General features: G+C 59.6%; 4 protein-coding genes across 10 annotated transcripts; 3 read left to right on the forward strand and 1 right to left on the reverse strand.

Annotated features, from left to right (window-relative positions):
• The first annotated feature begins 868 nt into the window (after positions 1 to 868).
• Positions 869 to 9,770, forward strand: PDIA3 (protein disulfide isomerase family A member 3). The gene is made up of 13 exons (XM_023946338.2): positions 869 to 2,286; positions 2,368 to 2,446; positions 3,117 to 3,234; positions 3,619 to 3,726; positions 4,596 to 4,725; positions 5,191 to 5,307; positions 5,735 to 5,860; positions 6,284 to 6,466; positions 7,012 to 7,120; positions 7,919 to 8,047; positions 8,465 to 8,544; positions 9,055 to 9,112; positions 9,366 to 9,770. Exons 1-13 carry the CDS (start codon positions 1,979 to 1,981, stop codon positions 9,483 to 9,485), a joined length of 1,665 nt encoding a protein of 554 aa, XP_023802106.2. The 5' UTR covers positions 869 to 1,978; the 3' UTR covers positions 9,486 to 9,770.
• Positions 9,771 to 11,382: 1,612 nt separating this feature from the next.
• On the forward strand, positions 11,383 to 13,906 carry LOC147650630 (uncharacterized). The gene is made up of 7 exons (XM_086848673.1): positions 11,383 to 12,262; positions 12,373 to 12,718; positions 12,837 to 13,054; positions 13,125 to 13,297; positions 13,375 to 13,452; positions 13,593 to 13,696; positions 13,786 to 13,906. The coding sequence occupies exons 1-7, from the start codon at positions 11,422 to 11,424 to the stop codon at positions 13,820 to 13,822; spliced, it is 1,797 nt and encodes a 598-aa protein (XP_086704799.1). The 5' UTR covers positions 11,383 to 11,421; the 3' UTR covers positions 13,823 to 13,906.
• Positions 13,907 to 14,227: 321 nt separating this feature from the next.
• SERF2 (small EDRK-rich factor 2) lies at positions 14,228 to 14,980 on the forward strand. Its single transcript, XM_086848675.1, has 3 exons — positions 14,228 to 14,314; positions 14,560 to 14,668; positions 14,770 to 14,980. The coding sequence occupies exons 1-3, from the start codon at positions 14,308 to 14,310 to the stop codon at positions 14,831 to 14,833; spliced, it is 180 nt and encodes a 59-aa protein (XP_086704801.1). The 5' UTR covers positions 14,228 to 14,307; the 3' UTR covers positions 14,834 to 14,980.
• Positions 14,981 to 17,112: 2,132 nt separating this feature from the next.
• SERINC4 (serine incorporator 4) lies at positions 17,113 to 21,909 on the reverse strand. 7 transcript variants are annotated; one of them, XM_086848687.1, is made up of 12 exons: positions 20,850 to 21,909; positions 20,590 to 20,721; positions 19,980 to 20,158; positions 19,798 to 19,877; positions 19,610 to 19,703; positions 19,336 to 19,547; positions 18,944 to 19,039; positions 18,747 to 18,873; positions 18,462 to 18,534; positions 18,218 to 18,269; positions 17,956 to 18,112; positions 17,113 to 17,527 (listed from the first exon to the last, which is right to left on the reverse strand). In XM_086848687.1, the coding sequence occupies exons 1-12, from the start codon at positions 20,898 to 20,900 to the stop codon at positions 17,338 to 17,340; spliced, it is 1,443 nt and encodes a 480-aa protein (XP_086704813.1). In that variant the 5' UTR covers positions 20,901 to 21,909; the 3' UTR covers positions 17,113 to 17,337. The 7 variants fall into 7 exon arrangements, with proteins under 7 accessions (XP_086704813.1, XP_086704812.1, XP_086704814.1 ...); XM_086848686.1 differs by having other exon boundaries at positions 17,113 to 17,669; XM_086848688.1 differs by having other exon boundaries at positions 17,113 to 17,669; positions 21,380 to 21,872.
• Between the last annotated feature and the right edge of the window lie 15 nt (positions 21,910 to 21,924).

The following is a 21,924-nucleotide window of genomic DNA, read 5'->3' on the forward strand; positions in this document are numbered from 1 at the left end:
GCCACAGCTCTGACCCCCCCACAGCCTGGGGCTGGCCGCTCCCAGCTACGGGTGGCTGAGCAGAGCAGTCAGTGCCGGGAGCGGGTGTCAGTCCTGGGAGTCGTTCCCTGGGCCCGCACAGTAGAGGAGAACGGCTCCACAGTTGAGGGACGGAACCGGCCCTCGAGAACGCATCTATCGGCGGTGACTGCGCTCCCGGAGGCCCCTTCTCACTCACCGGCCTTGGGTCCCGCAGCACCAGCAGAAGCAGCAACCCCAGGCTGGGAAGGGGATACCATTCCTGTGTCCTGCAGGAAGCAAGAGCGAGCGAGAGAGATAGACGAGGTCCCGCAGGGCTCGCTCCGGCAGCTCCCGCAGTATGGCCCCAGAACCCTGCTCCAGCATTCGCTACGGCTCCCAGCCTTCCTCCGACACTGGCAGCCCCAGAGGCCCCTGTCCCACAGACCGCCGAGACGGGTTGTGACACACTTGATACTTCCCCGACAGGGGACCCTGCCCGGTCCCTGCACGCTCACCCCGCTGCCGGGGCTGGACGCCCAAGGCGCGACGGATCTGACTTCCCGCTGGCCTCGGTTTTGGGCTCTAATCCGAGGCCGGCGCCAGCTCCACCACCGCAAACGGTGCCGAGCTCGTGCATTATTGAATACGGGAATCCGGCACGGGCGGCGGCAGCCCGGCGTCAGGGCACCGCCCGGGGCTGCGGGCACTGCCCGGGGCTGCGGGCACTGCCCGGGGCTGCGGACACTGCCCGCTGCCCGCCCCGCTCTGGCCGCAGAGGAACGGCTCGGCCCGGCCCCGGCAGCGCTGCCGGGCGGTGGGCAGCGCCCCCTGCCGGCCCCGGGACGTGCAGTACCGGGACGAGTGGCGAGGGGGACCCGGGCCGGCGGGGCCCGTTCGACGGGAATCGGCGGACGGAGGGTGGGCGGCTGCACAGCGCTTCCCGGGCGGCGGTCCCGGTCCATGGCTCTTTGTCGCAATGGCGACGATAAAGTCAGAGACGCCCTGGCTGATGCAGCTCAATATTGGTGACAATAATGCCAGAAACAGCCCAGGCGGCTGTCCCATGCCGGAGGTGAGCACCTGATGAGGCCTGGCCCAGCCATCAGCTCTGGGGATTACTGGGAGCAATTGCTAGAACTTAGAGGTCAGCGGGAGGGACCTGAAGACAAGGCGAGGGCAGGAGCATGTGGGCTCCAAGCGGATGCTGAGGGTACCGAGAACGTTTCCCCAGCTGATGCATTGTCCACCAAGGCTCACCTGAGCTGCCCGGCGCGCTGCAAAGGGAGGTGGCGCTGGGACAGCGAAAATCAGGGTTTTGTGCGCGGACAGCCCCAAGCCCTGGCAGTACCAGGGCACGGTGGCGTGAGGTGGGAGCAGGCTGTGCCCGGTCAAAGCTGGGGCCGAGCATCCCGGCGGGGATGGCACCGACGAGGGTCCTTCCGACCGCAGACCCCAGCAGAACGTGCAAGTGTGGATGGATGCGGTTAAGGGATAAAGACCCGCACACGGGTTTGGCTCGGGGCCAGGGGAACGCCGGAGTGTGAGAGGCGGTGGGCGAAAATGCGGGGCTGCGTGAGTCCAGCAGGCGAGCCTGCAGCGAGCCGAGCGCTGTCGTGCGGCATGTGCTGGGCTCGTGTCACCGTCACCGCCGGGCCGGCACCGCGCCGGGCAGACACGGTGGCCACGGCGGGGTTAATGCACACGCATCAGGTCAGCAAAGCCCCGGACACCGACAGCGGACTCGGCAGCGCGCGGCTCCCGGTCCCAGCCAGAGCGAGGCCAGGCGCTACGGTCGGCGCGACACAACCCGATAGGAAGGGACTCAGCCCAAAGCTCCGACCGCCCCCGCCACGGCCCGGCCGGCGCCGAGGCACGGCGGCCATGAGGAGGGGGCGGGCCCGAAGCGGAAACCCCGGCCCCGCTGGCACGCGCTTCGTGTCGTAGCGCCCAATCAGGAGCTGCCACACGGCAGATCCGGATGCAGGGGTGGGACTTCCGGCTGCGGCCCCGGCGCTCTTCAGCCGCCGCTCCCGGCCCCGCCGCTCCCCAGCCCGCCGCTCCCGGCCCCGCCGCTCCCGGCCCTGTCGGACGCGCCGCTCCCGCCGCTCCCGTCGTCATGTCCGTGCCCCGGCCCCCGCAGCCGGCCCTGCGTGCCGTGCTGCTGCTGTTCCTGCTGCTTGCGCTCGGCGCTCACGCCTCCGACGTGGTGGAGCTCAGCGATGCCGATTTCGAGAGTGGCCTGGCCGAGCGCCCGGGGCTGGTGCTCGTGGAGTTCTTCGCGCCCTGGTGAGGGGCCGCTGGGGGCGGGGGGCCGGGGGCGGGCCGAGAGGGGTACTCGGCCGGTCTGACTCCCTTCCGCGCCCCTAGGTGCGGACACTGCAAGCGGTTGGCGCCGGAGTACGAGTCGGCCGCGACCCGGCTGAAGGGGATCGTGCCTCTCGTGAAGGTGAGAACAGGCTTCCGCGTTGGGGTGCACCTGGGGGCGGCCAGCGACCGGACTCCTGCTCTGCAGACCTGACGGACGTGGTTTCTTTGATGCCTTGGAGCCCTGAAATAATCTAGAAGCCGATCCTTGCAGGGCCGCAGTCGCGCAGAGGGTGTGTGAGGGCTCGCCCCAGCCAGGAAAACAGGCCTGCTCTGATGAGGCTGAGAGCGAGCACCGTGCTGCATGTACCCATCGAGGCTTGCTGACTAGGAGCTTTCTTTTCTGCCACAAAACTCGTAGAGTTTTCTCAAATCAGGGTCTCTCTCTTCCTTTATGGGAAGTGGCATGGACTCTTGGCACCATGCCTTTCTGATCAGGTCAGCCTGTTTTCTTCAACTGTTATATGAACTTTAGGACTGAGACGGTGCTGAGAAGTTCCTTGCCACTGATTGCAAGAAACTATCCTTTCTAGTATTTTTTTGGTTTGTAGTTTGGTTGAACGTGAAACTATTTAGTCTTTCCAGTATTTTCTCAAGTATTTTTCTGGGCCTCTCATTATACCTGTGCTATCTCTTTCCCAGTCTGGGCTGTCGAGTACCAGGCAGTGTGATGGATCTCTCTAGTTCCTTGCCTGGGTTGGGTGTGTTAGGGTTGGATTTCAGTCTGAATAGCAAGGTTTCTTTTCTTTTAGGTTGACTGTACAGCAAACTCCAACACCTGTAACAAGTATGGAGTCAGTGGATATCCCACATTAAAGATTTTTCGAGATGGAGAAGAGGCAGGGACCTATGATGGGCCCAGAACAGCAGGTAAGAACTTCTTGGCAGTGTCTGGCTTGCTGAGCTGCTCCAGGAGGCAGCATATAACAGCCAGGGATGCAGGGAAAGTTCTCATCTATAAATACACTCTCCAACCCCTTGCCCTCTCCAGAACTCTTTGTGCTGGAAAAGCCTGGGATGTTTATTTTTCCCTAAAGCTTTCCTTTAAAGGTTAAGGTTTCCACATTAGCTCCTAGTTCCTAGGATGCTAGAAAGCTCCTGTGTGAAGCTGATGGGAGTGGTCCTTCAGTTCACATATTTATTGTATGGGAGATGTGTATGGATTCTGCAGAAACAGCTTCTGGTTTAGGAAGCTGTAAAATGTCCTGTGGAACTTTGTATTGATCCCTTTAACTATTTTACTAATCTTTCAAGATGGGATTGTCAGCCATCTCAAGAAACAGGCGGGACCTGCTTCAGTGGCTCTCAGTTCTGTGGCTGAGTTTGAGAAGTTCATTGGCGATAAAGATGCTTCTGTTGTGGGTGAGTAGAGGTAGTGCATCGCGAAATGAATGGGTGCTGGGCTCTGGGAGCTTGTGTGGAAAGATCAGAGGCAGTACCACAGGCTGCAGCAAAAGAAATTCCAGAGGTACATGAACAAAACCACTGCTGGTAATGAGAACAGTAACTCATATCCAGAGGGATTTTAAAATATTCAGCCTGAGAGATTTTCACAAGGTAGTTGGACAAAGCTCTGAGCAACCCAGTCTGACTGCGCTGGTCCCGTTTCAAGGAGGAGATTGGATTTGAAGACCTCTGGGTATTCCTTCCAGAATTTTTTTTTTTTTTTTTTTAATTTTTTTTTTTGCCGTGTCAAATTGGCTTTGTTGGCTCCCCTGGCACCATGGTATATATTTTGCAAAGGTTGTTGCTTTCTTGGCTGGCTGACAACAGGTAGCTTTGGGTTGCTGGAAGGTGTATGTCTTGCTCTGGTGGCATTGGAGGACTGTTGGCATTGGGTGTGTCTGTGGTTACATCTGGCAACAGCAGATGGTGAAAATTGGTGCCATCTTGCAGGTATAACCACCTGAATATTAACCAGCATTCCTAAACTTACTAAGTGCTAGTGGCTGTTGTTACACAGTCAGCAGTGGATGTCTGGGTGTTTGGACAATTGTCCTTGGCTGAATGACCAAGTTTGGCTTCTCCTGAATAACTTTCTGCTGCTGGAAAGGAGAGGGTGCAAGGAGGTCCTGAAAAATAAGAGAGAAGCTGTTGAAGGTAAGGACTTCAACATGTGCTGAAGGACTGGATTCAGGATTGATCCAGTGCACTGTAGAGAAAAGTGCTGAGAGCTGCAGAGGGTACACAGCTGGGTTGATTTGAGGTCACAGTCTGCCTTTCTGCTGCAGGCTTCTTTGGTGATGCATCTGGGGATGCTTATTCGGAGTTCATGAAAGCAGCCAACAGCCTCAGAGATAACTACCGCTTTGCTCACACCACCGAGGAGCAGCTGGTGCAGCAGTACAGGGAAGATGGAGAGTAAGTTACTTAATACAAAGATTTCTTGTTATTGAGGCATTTGGAACAAATTCATGGATTCCAGTTAAGTGGTCTCCATTTCTAAACATAGCTTAAGATCTGTATTCTTCCCCAACTGACAGTGGTGTTTCTTTTGAATTGAGATAGAAAGGTGTAAATGGTTACAGGCTCTGAAGGGATCGTGTCTGCTACAGGATGGAAAGTATCTCAACAGAGACATTTTGTTTCTATATTCATTGTTATGGTAAGAATTCTGTTTCTCATTGTGGCCTGTCTGAATTAGGGAGAATGCTCTGATAGGTACACCTAACGTACTACTGCCACCAAGAAATTAGACAGTGTTGTTTGAGTTAGGAATGGTGAGTGGGGATTGTCACTGGAGAGTGGGTTTTTGTCTCATCTGTCTGCTGTCCTTAGACTCCCAGGGACACTTTGAACTAATGCACAATACCTGCATCTCTGCAGAGCTATAGTCTTATTCCGTCCTCCACGCCTGACCAACAAGTTTGAGGAGAGCTCTATCAAGTATCCAGAAGACAAAATCACCAGTGGAAAGATCAAGAAATTCATCCAGGAGAACATGTGAGTGATTCCTCACCAGCAAATGTGACAGATTTGCCCCAGTTACCTTTGTCCCTGTCAGAGCTTGTTTCTTCATTGCTGCCACTTTCTGCTGCATGTCTTGGCACTGCTTCCCTATGGGGACACCACGTTGAAATCCTGACCTGGCTGTTGGCATGCACAGTCTCTATTCTTACCATGATTCTGTTTAAAAACTGAACCTGTTAGAAATGTGCTAGATTTGGCCTTACTTGGGTCAGCTGTAGCCCCTGATGTAGCTGGCAATGGAGATGTGACTCAGAATAAGTCAAATCAAAGTGCAAATCACAGAGCAAAACGTTTCTTCCTGAGGCCTGATTGATCACTGGCATTTAACTTGCGGGTGGAAGCGTGCTGTGTCAAGCTGTTCTGGGGTCGTGGACTGTGCTAATACCTCTCTCATTGACAGCTTTGGCATCTGCCCACACATGACTGAAGACAACAAAGACTTGATCCAGGGCAAGGACTTGCTGGTGGCATACTATGACGTTGACTATGAGAAGAATGCGAAGGGATCCAACTACTGGCGTAACAGGTGGGAGTGGTGGGGGGGTAAATCGGCCTCGCACTGTTCCTGTCTCACTGCAGTTTCATAGCTTGGGTGGCAGTCCTCTGAAATCCTGTGCTCTTGGATCCCTGGTCCTTAGGAACTTAGACCATACCCACAAACTGCCTCACTGCTGTGGTGTGCAATTCTGCCCTTCATGCCTGAGGCCCTGGGGTCACACAGGTGGAGGATGGAAACACATAACGGTTGCCTCAGTCAGCACAGACAGCACAGCTTACTGGTCTGCTTCTCAGCACCATTTCTCCAGGACTTGGCTCTGAAAAGCATGTTGTGCCACTGAATTCCTAGTCCAATGCGCATGTCATCTTGAAGAATGTTACATCGTGTGGAAGAAAATGTTCAAAGAAATAATGCTTTGTGGTTTTGTTTGGGTTTTTTTGTGCCCCTCAGAGTTATGATGATTGCAAAGAAATTCTTGGATGCTGGCCACAAACTGTCTTATGCTGTTGCTAGTCGGAAAACCTTTGGCCACGAGCTTTCTGAGTTTGGTCTGGACAGCAGTGTGGGTGAGGCCCCCGTCGTTGCCATCAGAACTGCCAAAGGAGATAAATATGTCATGCAAGAAGAGTTCTCGTGAGTTCTTTAACTTGGTGGTAGTGGGTCTCACTTGATGGACTTTGGTCTAGAGGTCTTTGACCAGATTATACTTGGTTAGCTTGGAGGAAACAGGAAGACTAGATGTTCCAGCTGGGAGAAGTAAATGCTGGGTCACAATGGCTCCTGCTGATGTGTTTTCCTGCTCTCTAGAAAGCTCGCAGCCTCCCCTGCTACACAAAGGGAAAGAATTTAATTCAAGATACTGAAATGTCAGTTAGGAATTAAGGTGCAATAAAGGGCAGAAGAATTAGTTGTACCTTTCATTTGGAAAAAAAAAAAAACCAAACATGAAGGATGCTGGAAGGCCTAAAACTTTGAATGGGATGTGCATCCAGCCTCCTGTCAGAGCCCGTAAGGACATCGTTGCACTTGTTCTGGGGTCTACTAAGCCAGCCCCAGACTGGTGCTGTCAGCGATGCAGGTGGCATCTGTTGTGTGGGTGGAAGTAGCTTAAATAAGCCTTGAAAGTTTCTCTCTCTCCTGTGTGTGTGATGATGGCTGTAGCATCACTTTTCTTTCAGCCGTGATGGAAAGGCTCTGGAGAGATTCCTGCAAGATTACTTCGATGGAAACTTGAAAAAATACCTGAAATCAGAGCCTGTCCCTGAAAGCAACGATGGCCCCGTAAAGGCAAGTGCTGCTTATGGCTGCAGACACTGCTCAGCAGCATCTTCCTGTGCCTGTGTGGAGTGCTGGGAGTGTGGAATGGTGGCAGCTTAAGAGGCCTCTGTGGTGATAGACAGAGGAATTACTCACTCCCCTTTTCCACTGCAGCTTTCTGAGGTGAGGGAGACATGCAGCTTGCAGTTTGGGTTCTGTTTTTTTCTCTCAGCATAGTAACTGCTGCTTGGCCTCAGCAGTTACGTGCTTTGTGAGTGCAGCAGCATCCAGATTTCCAGCAATTATGCAAAGGCCTGCCCTCTTGGTTTATGCTCACTCCTTCATGGTGTGGTCTTCCTGTTGGTTTTGACTGCACTATTTTAGAGATCTCCCCATTTATCTCATCACTGGGCTGGTGTAAGTCCTGCCTTTCACCCTCCCAGGAAACTGCTCTGAGTGAGAGCATTCCCTGGTCTGGCTTTTTGGTGAGAGCCTTACACAGGAGTGCAAGTCACGGGATTCGCAGATGTTTTGGGGGGAGGGTTGGGGGTGGCCTCAGCCAGTCCTGCTAGGCTGGTTGCTTGCAGGGACTAAGTAGAAATGGCTTTATCTTCCTGCAAGGAAGACCATATGCAGACCTCACTTGGAGGCAGTGCTGGTAACTTATGGCAGGTTTTTACCTGCATGGTGCAGGAGCGCTGTGTTTGCTTCTGCTGCTTGCTGTGCAGGTGTGGGAGACCCAGGCTTGGGTGGAGTGTGTGTAGCATGTCATGTCACTGCCTCATCTCTGACTTGGAAGGAACCAATTGGTGTGATCCACCCTTACAGGTGGTGGTGGCTGAGAACTTTGATGAAATCGTTAATGCACAAGACAAAGATGTCCTGATAGAGTTCTATGCACCATGGTGCGGCCACTGCAAGAATCTAGAGCCCAAATACAAAGAATTGGGGGAGAAGGTAAGTCTGAGACTCTTGCAAATGTGAACTAGAATTTTGCAGCACTAAATGATCCTGCAGGTTCTTTCTAGCCTCTGTGATAATGGGGCACAATTGTGCCTTCCTGAGGACTATAAATTTTGGTCTCTTTGTAGAGTGCAGATATCGTGCAGCAGGATCTGTGGTAGCAACCACACTGGAATATTTAGTCTGTGTTCTTGGCTAGGGCACCAGAATATTCTCTGATTCACTGCCTGGCCTCAACTGCCCAAGTTTCTTTTTGAGTCTTTTCTCTCTGCATGATGATAGTTTCCCATGTAGTGAGGGTTGGTGAAGTGGCATTCCCTATGCAGATCTGACACCACTAACCCAGATCATGCTGACTGCTGGGTTCCTGGATTTTGGAATTGGTTACTGATGGGTTCTTTCTATGCACAGCTCAGCAAAGATCCCAATATCATCATTGCCAAAATGGACGCCACAGCCAATGATGTGCCTTCTCCCTATGAAGTCCGAGGGTAGGTCTGGCTGCTGTGACACCACGCCCGTGTGTGAGTCAATCTCTGTCTGATCTCGAGCACAGCACTGTAGAGCTGAAAGAGCCTCATGGGTGTGGGGTTTGCCAGGAAATAGCTAGGTGACTGCTGGGCAATGGCTTGATGTGGAGAAATCAAGAGTGAAAACAAAATATACTGATCTGCCTGGCTTCTCCAGGATTCTGGTGTCCTGGCTCTGCTTGGAGGTCTGTCCTGCTTTGGAATCTGCTGAGAGATTCTGTTCCTGGCAGTGTGAAAACAAATCTGGGCTTGCTGTCCCAAAAGCAGTTCATCTAGCAAACTTGAAGCTGTGAGCTCAGCCAGATCTGTGGATGTGGCCAGGCCCTTGAAAGCCACACCTGCTGCCTCAGAGCCACTGAAGCTGTGCCATGTTAAACCAGGGCAGTGTGGAGTGTGAGTCCCTTCAGCTGGGGCTGGTCTGATAGAAATCAGAGCATCTCAGGAGCTCATGTGTTTCTTCTCTCTCTCCAGTTTCCCCACCATCTATTTTGCTCCAGCTGGCAAGAAGCAGAGTCCAAAGAAGTATGAGGTGAGTATTTTGCTGTTCTTGATGCTTTTTAAAGACGTGAAGAGCATCCAGGTGTTCTAATGACACTCAAACCTCTTTGGAGTTAGGGGTGGCACTGTGTCCTGTTTCCCTGGGAACACACCTGATGGTACCTGCTGGGAACATTGTGCTGCAGGCCCTGGGGAGAACTCTGCTTGTAGTCATCTGGGTCTCCTGGCAGGCACCTAAACCCCCTTGGTGGGTACAGGTCCTACCTGTCATTTGCTTTCTGCAGGGGGGCAGAGAAGTGAGTGACTTCATCAGCTACCTGAAGCGGGAGGCAACCAACACTCCTGTGCTGCAGGAGGAAGAGAAATCCAAGAAATCAAAGAAGAAGGTGAAGGAGGATTTGTAAAGTACCTATTTGCCATCTTGTCAGGATGAGCTCTCTGTGAATTGGGGAAGCACTGGTCAGACTGGGGCCAGTTCTGGGCTGTGGAGAGCCAGTGGCCATGTGGGCCGAGGGGCCCCAGCTGCTGTATCTAGTAATGTTTAATTTCCTGCCGTCTCTTAGCTGCACTGTTGTGGGGCTCCCCAGGTTTGTTTTGTGGTTTGGGAGGGGGTGGGGGTACAGTTATTTTCTAATTTTTTTTGTACATTTGGAGAAGTGAAACAATAAAATGACCCCCTTAAGACAAAATATCCCTGTCCTGGGGCAACCCATCAGACCTAACAATGGGATCCTGCTCTTCATAGGCAGCAGCTCCCTGCTGCAAGTTGTTCCCTGCAGTGAGCCCTCCTAGCCACTGAGTTCAACGTTTAGCTCATTCTCCTCTTTCCTCAGCTGCTAGAGCCCCTCCAGAATGTAGCAGCAGCAGATGTCCCAATGTGTTGGGCTTCAGGTGCTGCATTTACACGTTTTGGACTGAGGGACTGTGGTCACAAGTGCTTTTGCTGTGTGCTGCCATAGCAAGTTCAGAGGTACGTGATGCTCACTGTGACTGTTGGATTGCAGCAGTGCAAGCATGTGGAGCAGGCTGGCAAGGGCCTCACTCAGCAGCAGCAATAAATCAGCTTTGAAGTTGTTGCAGGAGTAGTCAGGTGCAGGGGGAGGAGTGTTACTACCTATAGCCTCTACCCAAACACAGGTAGGGCCAAGGGTGCTTGTCACAGGCTGGTGCTTGGCTGTGGTGGATAAGACCAGTTAATCATTCTTTCCCATGCTAAGAAACAGGCTGGTAGCTGTGGGTCTCTCTTCAGGAGGGGTAGGAGTAGACCATGTGGTATGGGCTGTGACTGACCATCTGAGGGTGTTCTGATTTCCTTTGGGAAGGGCGGGAAAGAGATGGGTGGACCAGGTAGGGGCTGTCACCCTGGTTCTGGGTTCCTGGACTACATGCAAGCTGAAGTGAGGGTCAGCACAAAGTATTGCTGCATGGCAGCAGTTACCATGGCAAGAGCCAGAGCTTGCTTTCTCTGTGGATTCCTCCCCCACAACTCAGAGCCTGGGTACCTTATGTTTTGCTGCTGGAATTCTCCAGGTACAGTAGTTCATACAAGGCTTAGGTATGCTTCTTGGATTACAGTAGCTGTGCAGTACAGTTTCCCAGCTCCATTAGTATCTCAAACCACATCTCCCTTCTGTGCTCTGCTGCTGTGGCAGGTGGTCTGTCCCCTAATGCATGTGGGTGTTGAGGCACCTTTGGAGGAGCACATGATGTCCAGTGGTCCCTACACAGACTGGCAGGAGCCCTGCACCTGGCTGTGGGCTCCTGGCACTGCTGCAGGGAAATAGAACACAACAAGCTCCACTGACAGCTAACAATTACCATTGTAACACCAAACTGGAGTGCTGCTTCCTTGGTGGGCAGGGCAGTGCCCTCCATCAAGCCAAAGAGATCCAGAGAAGTGTTTCTGATCCTGGATTTGCTCCTTGGTCTGTGGCTATTGACCTGGTGGCAGCTGGGGCACTGAACACAGGTAAAACTCTTCAGCGTGTTTGGCCCAGAGCATCACTGCTGGTGCTTAGAGCAGCCTGCATGAAATTAGCACAGGTCTGGGGAAACTTTCTGGCAGGAGGGACAGAGGATGAGGAAGGGTTGTGCTGGTGGCTGCCCAGATGTCCCTCACTGTGCTGCAACTACACTGAAGGTACTGAGCTTCAACTGAGGAAGAACACATTTAGGGAAGGTTTTGTGTATTCTCTGCCTGGAATACTTGGCAAACAGGATGGCTACAGCCCTTGCTTTCAGTGAGGCCTACATGCAGAGCTGGTCCCGTGTAAGAGGGAAGCCACCATCCAAAGTGTACCACATTCCCCCAAGCTGGCTCAGGCCTTGGCATAAGATCAGATGTTGGCCATGGCCCTCCAGGGAGCAGGGAATGAGCTGACCCCAGGTGCTTCAGGGCAGCTGGCAGTGCTTCAGAGTCAGGTTGGGACGAGCAAGGAGAAAACTTGCAGCAGCAGTTTGCCTAGGAGGTCCAGCTTCTTTCAAACTGCAGAATCAGACTTTTATTGTGAGACAGCTTTGGATGGAGATACAGTGATTCTTCTGCTGCTAGCTGGGATAAGCCAGGGACCCCCGGCCCACAGCCTCGGTAGCGGAGCCGCAGGGCAGCGGCATTTCCCGGAGCACGGGACGGCGGTGGGTGGGCGGTCCCGAGGGGCCGCAGCGGGCGGCGGGAGCCCCGTGGCGGGGCTCGCCCTGGGCCGGCTATTTTTGCCGCCGGCCCGGACTAATCCCCTGAGCCGCTTCCCGGCATTAGGTAACGGTGCGGCGGCATGCGCTCCGCGGTGTCCCAGGTCCGGGCGACCCCCGACAGTCGCGGCGCGGCGGGATCGGTGGCGACAAGGCCGGTGCGGGCTGGGGGCCGTGGGCACCCGCCGCCGAGGCCCGGGCGGGCCCGGACCGAGGCCAGCAGGTAGCGGCGGACGGCGAAGAGGGCCGGTGGGGGACATGCTGGGCCCGTCGCCCGGCGGCTCCCCGGAGAGGGAAACAGGGGCCGGCGGCCGGTCGCGGGGGCCCGGCCGGGAGCGGCGGGTGCGGTTCCGGCTGCCTCACACCGCCATCGCGGTGCCGTCGGTGCGCGAGGAGGAGCGGCTCTTTTACCGGCGGCTGGAGGCGCTGGCAGTGCCGGGGCCCGGCGGCTTCGGGCCGCTCTTCGCTTCCGAAGACTGGAGCGACTTGACGGGTGAGCGGCGACCGGCGGGCGGCCCAGGCTGGGACGGGCGGTACCGGGGAGGGTCGGACAAGGGGTAGCAATTTCGGGCCTCCCGGCTCTCAGCACCTCCTCCCCCGCAGAGGACCGGCTGCTGCGGAAGCGCTTGGTGCGGGCCGGGCCGGGCGGGCCTCGGCCGCTGCCGGGCCAGGAGGTGTCGGTGAAGGTGCTGGGCGCCTTGGAGGACGGCGGGCTGGTGGAGCGGGACCCGCGACTCATCTTCGTGCCGGGTCACGGGGATGTCGTGCAGGTGAGCCCGAACCGGTCCGCGGTTCAGTGCCGTGTGGGCACAACGCGGTCGGGGGCTCCGACCTGCCAGCTCCGCCGTGCTCCTCCACAGGCTCTGGAGCTGGGCGTCCCCACCATGCAGCCCGGGGAGGTTTCCTTCTTCCTCGCCGCTTTCCCCTACGCCTATGGCCGCCCGGGCAGGTAGGTAGGGCGGGCGGGCAGGGACACCGAGCTAGGCGGGGACTGGAGCAGGCAGGGGGCGGGAGGGCAGGGGACCGGGGCGGGCAGTGGTCGCGGGCAGCCGGCACTGTACCAGCAGGGAGCCCGACGTGCCGCCCGAGGCGCCGCTGCTGTTCGAGGTGACGCTGCTAGAGGTGCGGGACGGCCCCGACCCGCAGCCGCTGCCGCCCTCCGTCCGCCTGCGCCTGGGCTCGCAGCGCCGGGAGCGGGGCAACTTCCACTTCGCGCGGGGTGACTTCGCGGCGGCGCTGCGATCGTACCGGCTGTCCCTACGCGCCCTGGACGGCCCCACCACCGGTGAGACCGGACGGGAGGGAGGGTCCGGGGCTGCGGGGCTGAGAGGCTGAGGCCGCCGCTCGCTCCGCAGCTCCGCCTGGGCCCGAGGAGGAAGAGGAGCTGCGGGAGCAGCGCGTGAAGTGTCTCAACAATTGCGCGGCCGCCGAGCTGAAGCAGGGGCGGGCGGAGGAGGCGTTGGCGGCCTGCGAGGCGGCCCTGCGGATCAACCCTGACAACGGTCGGGCGTTGCTCCGGCGCGGTCAGGTGGGACTCGCATCGTCCCACACCGCCCCGCTCCCCTCGGCCCGGCCATCCACTACCCTCCGCTCCTCTCCCCGCAGCTGCTGGCAGAGCAGGGCCGGGACGCAGAGGCGGCGCTCGTCCTGAGGAGAGCCCTGGAACTGGACCCGGCCAGCAAGGTGTGTGAGCCGGGGCGCGAGGCCGGGCGGTAGTCCCACAGGACCTGGTACCAGGAGCAATGGGGAGGGAGAGGATCCCGCAGGAGTCGGTACTGGCTGGGGTGGTCGAGTGTCCCACCGCAGCCGCCCCTCGCCCGCAGGTGATCCACACCGAGCTCTCACGGCTGGCGAAGCGCCAGAGCCCCCCATCCAGCACCGCCCCGCAGAATCCCCGCCACGACCCGATGCGGCCGCCGAGCCCCACGTGCGTAGGCGAAGCGGGCGGTGCAGGGACGGATGCCCATCCCGCACCCTCTTGGCACGGATGGCGCTTACAGCCGTCCTTCCTCGTAGATCGCCCGCACCGCCCGCGGCGGAAGAAGCGATCTGAGCCGCCACGCAGCGCCCCAGAGCCTGACCAAGGAGACGGAAGAGCTCTCATACCGTCCTCCCCGCATCGCCCCACACTCCCTGGGGCGGAAAACTGCTGGGGGAGGGCTGAGGGAGGAGCGGGACGGCGCTCCGCACCCCCGTCCCGCACCGTCCGCATCGCTCTCCCCGCTTGGCAGAGCTCCCGCACACCTCATGACGTCACGGCGGGGGCGGTTCCCCACGCCACGCATCCTGTCGCGCGGGGGCGACTGCGGCGCTTGCGACAACCTTCCGGCTTTTTCGCCCCCGCCGGCAGAAGGGAGGCCACAGCCCGCGGCCAATCAGGCGGGGCCTTGCCGGAGAGACGCACCAATGGAAGCGCAGCGGGGGATGGAGCGGCGCAATGATTGGCTGCGGCGTCCCTTAAAGCACCGCGCGGGGCGGGGCGCAGGGGGGGTCAGTGCGGGACGTGGCGGTGGAGTGGAGGTGGGAGGGAGCGGCGCCATGACCCGTGAGTTGGGGGGAAGGAAGGAAAGAAAGGGGACTGGGACTGGCGAGTGCGGTGGGCTGGGGTGGTGGGGGGCCGGTCTGGGACCCAGGAGTGCGGTGGGGCCGGGGTCAGGGGCCACGCCATGATCCGCAGACGCGCCGGGACCCGCCCTGCGGGCAGTGTTCGGGCCGGGGTGTGGGGTGGTGGCGCCGCGGGCGGTAAGCGGGGCCGGGCCGCGCCGCGCTGAGGCGGGCGCGCCGTGGCAGGCGGCAACCAGCGCGAACTGGCGCGGCAGAAGAACCTGAAGAAGCAGAGCGACTCGGGCAAGGGCAAGCGGCGGGACGACGGGCTCTCGGCTGCCGCCCGCAAGCAGAGGTGAGCGCCGGGCCGGCCCCGCCGGCTTCCCCCGCCCTGGTCCCTGCTCCCGCCCCGCGGCGGTGCCGGCCCCGCCGCCAGCCCCGCCGCGCTCCCCGCAGGGACTCGGAGATCATGCAGCAGAAGCAGAAGAAGGCCGACGAGAAGAAGGAGGGCAACAAGTAGCGGGCGGCCGCGCCGGGCTGCCGCCCCAGGGCCGGTCCCGCCGGCAGGATGCCCTGCGCCGCCCCAGGCCGGGTCCCGCCGGGACCCCCGGCATCGCCCCGCGCCCTGCGGCGCCGTCCCTTATTAAAGTAGCTGTGGAGCCCTGCACGCTGCGTCTGCTCGTCCGTGCGCCGGGCGGGGGGTGGGCGAGCATGGGTACTGCTGGCGGAGTAATCGTGTCCGCGGAGAGAAGGACCGAGCGCGGCCGTGACAGAGTCAAGCGGCGGCATCTTGACGGTGAGGAACAAAGGTGGGATCGGGCCTGGGCGGTCCTTGGGGCAGCACCCGGGGATCAGCGCGGGGGATAAGGGCCGAACACCCCGGCGCGGGTGGGAGAGCTGGGAGCCTCGAGGAACGAAGCTGGAGGGCACGGCGCTGGAGCAGGCCGGGGCTCAGCCAGGGCCCGGGGCCGGTCGGAGGGCGGCGGTGGAGAGATGGCGGCCGGGCCTGCGCACCGGGGGAGAGCCGCGCTGCGGCACGGCCGGGGCGGGCCCAGCTGGAGCGGCCCGTCCGGCAGCAGCGCGGAGCCGCTCGCGTTGCGATGAGGTCCAGCCCAGTACTAATGCAGGTGCCGATCGGCCTTTTCACCTCCCTGCAGGGGCAGAATGATGGCGGCAGCACGGGGACGGGTCCCGCGCCAGCCTGGGCTCCTCACCGAGCGAGATGCAGCACCGCATCCACCGCTTTGGTGGCCGTCCTTGGCCTTGAACAGGCAGCCGTGGGCCTGGGGCTGGTAGTGGGTGTCAGTGGGGCCCTGGTTACGCCGGGGGCCCTGAGGAGCTGCTGCTCACCATGGCCAGCTGCCTGTGGTCTGTGTGGACCCCTCTGCCAGGCCAGGCTGCAGATTCATTTTGTTCCCCACCAGCATCAGTGGCTGTGACTGCTCGATGTCCTGCAGGATAGAAGAGTGGCATGGGGCTTTCTGGGGCTGGCAGCCTATGGCCACATTGGCTGCCTCCCATCATGCCTGTGCTGGGCCTGGGAGCCAGATGCAGTCCCAGGCCTGATAGAAACACCAGGAAAAGGGAAAACGTTGGGGGAAGCACTCTCACTTTTCCTGGGGGCTTCCCCTTGCCTGGCAGTAGCCCAGCCACTGCCTGCCTCATTCCTGTTCCCCAGGACAGTTTGGGGTACAGCAAATTCCACCCCCCTGAAATTGTCAAAGCTTCTGCCCCTCTTCTGGGGGCTGGGTGTCTCTTTTACCCTTCCCACCCTGATGTCCTCAATCCCACTGGTGGATGCTGAGGAAGGTGCACAGGGAGCTGATGTGGAGGAGTAGCAAGTAGGATGAGTTGATGCTCCAGTACCAAATGATGGGGCTGTCACTGCTGCTGATGTGGTGACTGGCTGCTGTGGGGCTGCTGCTGGAACCCTGCCACAGTCCTGGGCCTCCTGGCCCTGTGCTCTCAGCTCTCCTGCCCAGCTGTGTCCCAGATCTGTAATGGGGTTTGCTCCCCATCCACCAGAAGCTGCTTGATCTGGAAGTCCACCCCTGCTAGGAGGAACGTTCAGTGCCACCTCTTGTGCTGCTGGACCCGCTGAAGTTCCCTCCCCAGCCCTTTCAGCCTTTGTGGGAGATGCATTCAGCCCAGTCTTCTGGGTGGGGTGAGGCAGGGAAACCCCACTGGGGCATGGCCCAGAGCATTGGAGAGCCCCTGGGTGATGGGGGCTGCCAGGAACCCCCACTCCAGCGTTACCTGTTTGATGTCTCCAAGATGGTGCCACAGCTGCCCTTCCCTGAGCCCCCCATGTGTGCCCTTATCTCCTCCTGAGGTGGAGAGGTGTGAGGGGCAGCCCCAGGGCACTGGGCACTGCAGTCCCTCAGCTCTGCTGCTCCAGTCAGAGACCCCACAATTGCCTTGCTGCTGCACTGGGACCAACTGGACCCCAATAGCACTCACCCACGGTGCTGCCCTTCCCTCACCTCCTGCTTCGCTGTATGCCCAGGCTGTGCCAGCCTTGTGGGCACCCTGGTGATGTGTGTCAGTCTGTCCCGCACCCACCACCACCACCAGTGCGGGGCCTGTTGGGCACAGTGCGTGCTGCAGCCCCACGCTGCTGTGCTGGGAGCTGCCCTGCCATGATTGCTGAGCACTGTCCCCTGTTCTGCACCCCCTGCTTGTCCCTGCCTCTGGCAGAGCCACCCTGAAGGTGTCCTCAGCTGTGGCTGTTGCGTGGCCAATGCCCGGGTGCTGCAAGCACCCCCTCTCCTCATCCCCATGGCAGCAGCTGGCACAGGCTCGGTTCAGAGTTTATTATAAAAATGTATTTAAGGGGGTATTTACAGTGAATGCACCACAGCAGTGGCTGCCATGGCAGAGCTCTGCTCCCCCAGTGCACCCAGTGGGGCCAGGGCAACCAGGCTGTGGGCTGAGCACCTGCCACCAGCTTGCTCTGGCCCTTCAGGTGGCCCTGGCTCAGCACAGGGCCATTATCCCTGGGTGCATCCACCTCCCATGTTCCCCTCAGCTCTTGGATGCTGCTGTCTCTTGGGACAGGGGGTGAGGGGAGGCCAGGAGGACCAAGCAGGGCCAGGGCACGGCAGGGACCAGTCCTGGGCACAGTTTGTCCTGGCAGGGACTATGTGGAGACATTGATGCGCTGTGGAGTACGTCGGCGCCGCACGATGCGTGGCCCTGTACTGCTGCGACGGTGCTGTGGGGAGCCATGGAGGCAGAAGGGGCTCAGCAGCAGCCACAAGTAGAGCAGGACACAAGCCCAGCACGAGGACACCTTCACCCAGAAGGTTGACCAGCTCCCGTGTGTGAAGGTGGTCTCCAGCACCGCATTCTCATAGCTGGTGGGAGAGGGCAGGCACTGGTGCCCAAGGGATGCCAACACAGGGGACTCCAGTGCCAGCTGCAGCCACCAGGTCACCCTGTGTCCCAGTGGCCACGTGCCCCATGGCATGTCCCTTCTGCCACGGCCCGTCCAGCCCTTCTCACTGTGCTGCACAGCTGCCACTGGAGCAGTGCACAGAGCCCTGAGCATCCCCAGCAGATGCCAGCTAGGTGATACCATCACTGCCCGGCACAGAGGTTTAGAGTGAGATTAGGGAGTGCTGGGCAGCAGTAGAGTCCTACCTGAACCAGTTGGTGAGTGTCATCATAACATAGAGCGAGGCAAGGAAGAAGACAAAGTGGAAAGCTGAGTAGCTGTAGACCACCCGGTCCTGTTCATCCTGGATGATGAACTGTCCCTTGGCATTCTCTTCTACTTGCTCACATGTCTGGTCGGTGCCTGGAGGAATGTGGGGGCATGGCAGATCCTGCAGCCCTCCCTCACTGGCACTGCCAGGCTGGGACACGGGCTCTGCCTACTCTCCCACACAGACACTGCGCTCACCTCTCAGCTCCTCCTCCATCTTCTCAGGGCAGCAGAAGCAGCAGGAAGGTTTCTGCAGGGAGAGCGGGTGGTGACTGCCCAGCCCTGTGGCCACCAAGGCTGAGCCCTGTCTGATGGCAGGGCAAGTGGTGTGTGTAATAGACAGACCTGCCCCTCTCTGGGGCTGGGACAGAGCCTTGAGGTGGTGGGTCTGGGGTGCCTGTAGCAGGAGGACATGGAGCACAGCTGCATCCATACTACTCACTTTAAACTCAAAGCTGTAGACTTTGACCATCCAGAGGGGTCCAAAGATCTCAGCAAGGTATGAGGCTTCATTGCTGTGCCCAGGAGAGAGGCAGAAATCATAACACAGGCAGCCATCACCCTGTGCTGGGCTCCCAGCCTGCCCCATGGATTCCCAATGGCCACAGGAGCTCTGCTGTCCACCCACCAATGTCCCACCTGCTCTTGTCCTGCCACCCCTCAGGACACCCCTGTAACCCCATGTGGTGCCGGTTGGGCTGGCTGTGCCTGGGCAGGGTACACGCACCATGCAAAGAGCACGCAGGCATACATGATAGCAGCGCCCAGCACGGCGACGGTGGTGTCCTCAGTCTGCAGCTCATCCTGCCGAACCCCCGGGAAGCAGACAGTGAGGTTCTGCCCCTTGTACAGCACTGCAGGGAGGTGGAGGTGAGATGGGCACGCATCATGTGGGGACTGCTGGTGGTGGACAGGGACACCCACCTCTCTCCGGGGGACGGCTGGAAAGTGCGGAGAAGGTTAGGTACATCACATAGCAGCTGATGATTGAGGACTGCAGTAGCCCTGACCGCGGCTGCTCTGCAAGAGTGGGGACAGAGGTGTTTATTACTGGAGTTCCTGGAGTGCCTTGATGGATGCCTGGAGTGTCTGGTGGGTGGGGCTCAGGGTGGGCCCTGGGCAGTCCCCTCCTGCCACTCGCCTGTCCAGTGCCTTGCACCAAGGTACAGGAATGGCCAGTGGGAACCCTGGGGAGCTGGGTTCTCCTCCAGTGCCCAAGTGCTGACCCCAAGCTGGGGCCCACAGTCATCCCCAGCCCAGGACACAGCTGGCCATGCAGCATGGCAGCCCTCACCATGCTGTGCTGTGATACTCACTGAGCCGCACACATGGTGTGATGGAGATGAAGGACATGATGCCACAGAGGCTGCCATTGATGGCAAGCAGTGCTTTGTTGAGATGGCAGGCGGCTGGGTGGGTGTAGAACTTGTAGAGGAAGGAGAAGGCGGCAGAGGCAAGGGTGTAGAAGGTGGCCGTGGCTAGCAGCACGGCCAGATACCAGCGCTTGTCCTGTGCAGCACCTGTCAGCCTGTGGAAGAGTGGATAAGCAGTGGCAGTGGGCAAGTACCCACCCAGCACCCCAACACTCACCAGTTCTTGTTCCAGGTGTGCGCAAAGGCTGTGATCAACACCAGCTGGATGAGGATGAAGGCAAAGCCCCCACAGACACCTATGTAGTGCCAGGCTGGGGGAAGAGGGCAGAGGTAGAGATAGCGCAGGGCAGGTGGGGGCCAAAAGGGGTGCCCACAGTGCCAGTTCAGACAGGGTGGGGGACACACCTTGGATGAAGTTGTCCTCAGGGATGAAGAAGCTGGCGGCCCAGAGGCCCACCAGCACCAGCAGCTTCAGGAGCCAGAACCTGCAGGACAGTTAACATCAGTAGGACAGAGCCCCTGACAGCCCCACCCCAGGGCAATCCCATCCCAGGACACCCTGTCCTAGCCCCATGGCCCATCTTTACCCATTGTGGAGCTGCGCACGGCAGTCGGAGCTGGAGCGCACGTTGAGCAGCAGGGCAGCCTGTGCCAGGTGGAAGCAGGCAGTACCAAAACAGACCCGATACACGGCCGAGGAACCCACCAGCTGCTCACAGTCTGTGCCCCCTGGCAGGTGTTGGCACAGCACCACTGAGAAGGGCACCTGGTGGGCACGGTGGTTGATGGGACAGGGCTGCTGGTGTGTCCACCCAGCATCCCCCAGCGCCCACAGCATCCAGCACATCCAAACTTTCAATATTCCCACCATTCCAAATACCCTCCTCAGTACCCTGGGACCCCCAGCAAGCCAGGCAAACCCTGCATCTCTGTACCCCTGACACCCCTTCCCCATTGGCACTTCCAGCACCCTTGGCACTCCCAGCAGCCCTGTTACTATCCTAGTATCCCAGTATCCTCAGAATCCCAGTACTTCTGATGCCCCTGGCAATTCTGGCATACCCAGGGTTCCCCTGCATTCCCCTGAAGTGGCTGGCACCCCAGTACCCCCAGAACTCATGGTACCCTTGAGACCCCCAGCACCCATGGGACCCCCAATACTCCCAGTATCCAGGGTGTCCCGGTTCCCTTCGTCACCTTCTCCGTGATAGCCTGGGCCACAGTGCGGGACAGCATGAGGCAGCACACGGCAGAGGCCAGGACATGCAGGAGCGTGTAAAGGATACGCGTGCTCGTGGACACACGGAGCCCGTGACAACCGCAGCAGACCTGGGGAGGGGCATGGTCACTGGGGACCCCAAGGGGCCAGCACTACTTCCCAGCCTGGCTCAGCGCACTCTACCCACCCAGCCTCACTCCCAGCCGTGCTCCCAGCCCAGACAGACCCCAGGTCCCACCTGGAAGAGCAGCGGGTGCAGGAGATGCCCGTGTGCCCGTGTGCCCGCCATGGCCCAGCTCGGCTCTGCTCAGCCCCCGCGGCGTTGATGGGATTAGGGGATTGTCAACTCGGCCCGCCCTGCCATCTGCTCGCTGTTCCCTCCAGGCCACCCCTGGCGTGCTCCATGGGCACTGTCCAGTCACTCCTTGCCACGGGCATCCCTGCCCAGACCCCGCTCCCTCCCTGGGCAGGGCGAGGCCCTGGAATGTGGCCCGAACATGAGTTTGGATGAGGGGCACGGGGGTCTGCACCATGGTCTCCGTGATCCCAGAGCAGTACCACAGAGCTGTGTGGAGAGGCTGGGGGATGTGGACTTTACTGGAGGACTGGAGCAGCCCCGGGCACAGGGGCACCCAGGGGACATAGGCACTTGGCTGGGTAGTGGGACGGCATGAGGCACACCCAGCGGGCAGCAGGATGCCCCAGGGCCGGCAGGAGCTGGGGACAAGAAAGGCGGTGTAGGGGACTCTGCGCTGGGGCTGGCGTCACCTTTCTTCAGCTGCTCCACAGCCATTCAGGCTTTGTGCTGGCAGAGCCCTGACAGCGGCTGCAGCGGCGGTGACACACATCCCCCGTGTCCCCCGCTGCCACACCGGGCGCGGAGCACGCCCGGGTCGCGGTGCCCGGTGGCGCGGGTGGGTGACACGGGAGACGCGCGCGAGGGGAGCGGCGGGGCCGACCCGGCATCGGGGCACGGAAAGGCACGGCCGCCTCTCCCGGGGACCCGGCCGGGGCCCCGCTGCGGCCTGCCTCGTCCGACCGTGCGTGTGGCGGAGGTGGGAGCCACATCGGGGTCGCTGACCCGGCGCTCCCAGTTCACCGCCAGCGGGCGCTCGCGGGCAGCGGCGGGACTGCGCCCGCCCGGCCTGGCTCTGCTCCTCGGCAGCACCGGCGGCCCGCTGAGGTCGAGCGGCCCGAAAGGCCGGGAGTGCCGGCACTGCCAGCTCCGACCTGCCCGGAACCCCGGGCGCGCGGGGCCGGGCCTGGCAGCGGGGCCGGGCCCGGTTCTGGCGGCGCGCGCCGCTCGCTGCCCC

The sequence above is a fragment of the Cyanistes caeruleus genome, chromosome 13, assembly GCF_971803275.1.
Source record: "Cyanistes caeruleus chromosome 13, bCyaCae1.hap1.1, whole genome shotgun sequence".
Taxonomy (NCBI): Eukaryota; Metazoa; Chordata; class Aves; order Passeriformes; family Paridae; genus Cyanistes; species Cyanistes caeruleus.